Source organism: Pinus tabuliformis, chromosome 2_1 (genome assembly GCF_031772625.1).
Source record: "Pinus tabuliformis cultivar Carrire ecotype Pingquan chromosome 2_1, CPIR1, whole genome shotgun sequence".
NCBI classification, from domain to species: Eukaryota; Viridiplantae; Streptophyta; class Pinopsida; order Pinales; family Pinaceae; genus Pinus; species Pinus tabuliformis.
Window position 1 is genome coordinate 854982278 of NC_142299.1, and position 4512 is coordinate 854986789.

Sequence of the window (4512 nt, forward strand, 5' to 3'; positions counted from 1 at the left end):
AGGCTCTGTAGTTTAGTTCCTTTGTGTCGGTTATACCATGATTCCCAAGCTCTGTTAATATCATCGCCTTCCCAAGAGCCCGAAAAGTGTATAGATGCGGATACGGTTTGCCACAGGTTCATCAAGGCTGTGCAATTCAGGAACAGGTGAAGAATCGATTCTGTTGCGCTTTTACATAGAGTGCACCAGGTAGGCCCGTAGATAGCTCTGTGCATAAGGTTTTCACCTGTGGGAACTATACCTTTTAGAATACACCAAAAAAGAGTTTTGTCCGTGGAGGCGCAGTGAGTTTCCATATTGCCTTCCACCAAAATGAGATCAGATCCGGTACCTTATGAGAGATCAGCGCTAAATAGCCCGTCTTTGGTGTATATATTCCATTCTCAGATTGATGCCAAATAAGTTCATCCGGACCCTGTTTGATCCTAATGTGAGATTCTGACAAAGCATTTATATAATCGGTCCATTCCTGGTGCCAGCGGGGTGGTAGATTGATCTGAAGTGCGGATTTCCAGCGTTGTTCAAAAATGGATGTATTGAGTGGATCCGCGATGTCAGCTAGAACTTTGATCTCGAGTGAATTTAGGTGTTGTATGAGAGCCTCGGATAATAGATGTCTGCCTCCACACCCATTCCATGGGTCTGTACCGATACGAGCCAATGATCCATCGTTAATTTTCCAAACCAGGTTTTCCCTGATGAGAGGCATGGAGTTTAGAAGTGCTTTCCATACAGATGAGATGCCGGATTTGGGCCAATTTGGAAGCCGGATCCAATCCATTATGTGCAGAGGCCAAATATATTTGTGATATGTGATGCTAGTCCAGAGATTATGACCTGTGAGTAATGTCCACCCCATTTTTGCTGCAAGAGCCTGTGCAAATGTGGGCAGGTCTTTTAATCCCCAGCCTCCCCATTTTTTGGGCAACGCTATCTTCTTCCATCCCACCCATGCAAATATCTGTTTGTCCTGGTTCCCATTCCAAAGATATCTGTTGCATAATTGGTGTAACCTTGCCAAGATGTTTCTCGGAATCCATGCAAGAGCCATCCAAAAGACCGGTGTTGCCTCCAGAATAGATTTAACCAATACAAGTCTACCAGCTCTGGATAGATATCGGTGACTCCATATGTTAAGCCGCTTTTCCAGTTTTGAGATGAGCCAAATCCAGTCGGCTATCTTTTGGCTGACAGGCTTGATCCAGAAACCTAAATACTTAAGACCACGATCTAAGGGACTAATGCAGAATGGAAACAGTTGTCGAGCGAATTGAGACTCATGGATAGAAGTTCTGGTAAGAATGATTGATGATTTTGAATGATTTGCAAGCATCCCAGTGGCAGATGAAAAAAGGGTGAGGATTTTCGAAAATGTACGAGAATCCCTGATGCTGCCATCAAGAAAAATCATGACATCATCCACAAAAAGAAGATGGGTGAGAAAGCAGTCATCAGATATTTTGAGTCCACAAAGATCCCCATCTCTCTTAGCTGAAGCAATCAATCGACTCAGACCATCCATGACAATCAAGAAAAGTAGGGGAGACAGAGGGCAGCCCTATCTGAGACCTCGTTCAGAGTGAAAAAATTGAGATGTCGACCCATTGATCAGAACACTGAAGGTGGGGGTGGTGATGCAAGCCATGATCCAGGTGATGAAATTGTTGGGGAAGCCTAGATGGATGAGGAGCATCTTGATGTAGAGCCAGCTGACACGATCAAAGGCCTTAGCCAAATCAATCTTTAGGATAATGGCCTTATGGTGTCTGGTCCAAATGGTGTGAAAGGCTTCATGCCGAACCGATGGCTTCATGGATCTGACGATGTTCAAGGAAAGCAAATTGTTGAGGGGCAATATGATGGGACAGGATAGGTCGGAGGCAATTTGCAATGATCTTGGAGATGATCTTATAGAGCACATTGCATAGAGAAATGGGGCGGTAATCATCAAAGGAGGAAGGGGAGTCCGATTTGGGAATAAGGGCTATGAATGTCGAATTGATGGCATTGTAAAGTGACCCAGATACCCTGCATTCCTCCACAACCCTTAGTAAATCATGGCTGAGAAGTTCATAGAAAGCAATGTAGAATTCAATGGTCCAACCGTCCGGGCCCGAGCTTTTTTCCTTTTTGAACCATTTTAAAGTGCCCTCAAGTTCCCCAGGTGTCACTGGATCATATAATGCCTCCGCCTCATCCTCATTTACAAACCTGGGGAAGTGTCCAGCAATGTTGATAATATCAGCAATAGTCGAGCCAGGAGGTTGTTTGTAGAGGTTCCTGAAGTGAGAAGATCCCAGGTGTGAGAGCTTGTTGAAGGAGTCAGCCACTCCACCCTCTGGCAATGGGATATTCCAGATGGTATTTTTGACCTTTCTACCTTTTGCATAGTTATGGAAGAACCGAGTGTTGTCATCTCCTGCTTTTAACCAAATGGCTCTGCTACGAAGACGAATGGATTCCTCTCTGTCTTTTAAAATCTTTGACTTCTGGTTTTCTAGATCCACCAGGTGGGATTTGTCCTCTGCTGTGGAAAACCCTAAGCCTCGTTCATCCAATAATGAGGAGAGTTCTGATTCTATGAGCAGAAGGGCTGAGTTTTCCTTTTGGTGTTTTTCTCTGGCCCATTTGATAGAGAGGTGCTTGAGCTGAGATAGGTTAGAGCAGAAACCTTTTGCCAAGGATTCTGACCTATCAATCGGGTTTGAAGTCCAAAATTCCTTAACCATATTGATATATGAAGGATCCTGAAGCCAGCCGTGATTGAACTTGAATGGGGCTTTTGGCTTTTTGTGAGGTCCCAAGATCTCCAGGTATATAGGGTAGTGATCCGAAATGCCTCCAGTTCCAACCCATTGTTTGTAGAAATGCAGCTGTTGAATAAGGGGACCTTTCATGATAAATCTGTCTAGTCTGCGGGCAAGTGCAGCCTCTCCAATTCTTCTGTTCCTCCAAGTAGGGAGTGGTTTGTGCATAGGAACATCAATCAGGTTATGTCTCTCCAGAAGGTTTGACATATAACCTGTGATCGAGTCTACTTGAGCCATGGATCCCCAAGATTCACCATATCCCAGGGAGAAATTTAAGTCACCCCCAATAATGATGTTGTCAGCAGAGAAGATGGATAGTCCCAGCAAATGATTCCAAAAGTTCTCCCTTTGTTGACAGGGGCCGTAGATGTTAATAACCCTAAGGCTGTTCCCTAGGTCGGCCGAGAAGAGGTCTATGCCCATAAACCCCTGTCCTCCCCAGGTAGCTTGTGCTTTGATGGTTGATGGATTGTAGCCTATCGCGAGGCCCCCCGATCTACCAGTAGAATCCATAGCCAAAAACTTCCATCCCGGGATAATAGAGGATAAAGAAACAGAGATAGGATTTGCCGGGCCGAGGGTTTCTTGGAGGAGAATGATGTCGACAGGAACAGTCTCAAAAAGTCTACGCAGAGCTAGCTTCTTGGAGGCACTAGCCAAGCCTCTGCAATTAAAGGAAAGGCACTTCATGGAGGGAGATTGCCAGGGGTGTTCGCTGCTCTAAGAACCCCGTCAATAGTGGATTGGTGGCCAGAGGCCACCTCCACTCCAGCACGCCTGATAGCTTTAGACATGAATGATTTTCTCCCCCGGGCAGTCAAGGGAGTCGACCCGGAAGTTACAAGACCCAAACCAACAATTTTTAGATGGGATCCATGGGAATGAATGCGAGGGCGAAGATTATAATGATGCTTTGACCCCCGAGATGAGGATGGAGAAGAGGAGGGCGAGGGAAGAGAATGCAAGGAGGGAGCCGATGGTGCATAGACAGGGGAAGTGGGTAAAGTGCAATATGCAACAGACATGGATGGAATATGAGGAGCAAGGAGAAATACAAGATAAAGGAGGAGAGAGAGATGTACCCGAAGCAATGGCAGCTTTAGCAGCAGCCCGAGATCTGGTGATCGGCGGCGAGAGAGTTCTGCGAGCGACGCCTGATACATTTTGAGGATTGATGATGGGAGGTCCTAGCGCCGGTGTACGCAGGGTGGCCGGCGAGACAGTCCTCGAAGGTGCATTGGATGGCACAGGGGTATCTTCCGGTTTCTTGTTGAGGGGGCAGTCCTTGAATATATGCCCCACCTTGTGGCAGCGGCGACATCGAAATGGAACCCCTTCGTAGTCCAATATTTGTACCCTTGTAAATTTCCCCCAGTGCAGGGTAATCTTCTCCTCCAATCCTTCACGAGTATCCAAGTATACCAAGATGCGTGCGAGGGTTCTGTTTCTTGACTCTACGAAGGTTCGATCATGGTCAAGATATGATCCCAGAGCATTCCCAATGCGAATGAAAACCTCCTCACACCAGTACTATAGAGGGAGCCCAGGCAGACAAACCCACAGTGGACTAGCCCCAATTTTTTCTCTCTCCGGATCAAAAAGAGGGCTCCATCTCTTTAACAGAACCGACGCCATCTCAATGTGCCAATATCTAGCCAGCACCAAGTCTGTATAGTTCTCCTTTGCAAAGTGTAGGGCAAAC

General features: G+C 46.4%; 1 protein-coding gene across 1 annotated transcript; it reads right to left on the bottom strand.

Moving 5' to 3' along the window:
* Window positions 1-244: 244 nt before the first annotated feature.
* LOC149203354 (uncharacterized) lies at window positions 245-3047 on the bottom strand. The gene is made up of 2 exons (XM_089401835.1): window positions 2020-3047; window positions 245-1391 (listed from the first exon to the last, which is right to left on the bottom strand). Exons 1-2 carry the CDS (start codon window positions 3045-3047, stop codon window positions 245-247), a joined length of 2175 nt encoding a protein of 724 aa, XP_089257961.1.
* Window positions 3048-4512: the final 1465 nt, after the last annotated feature.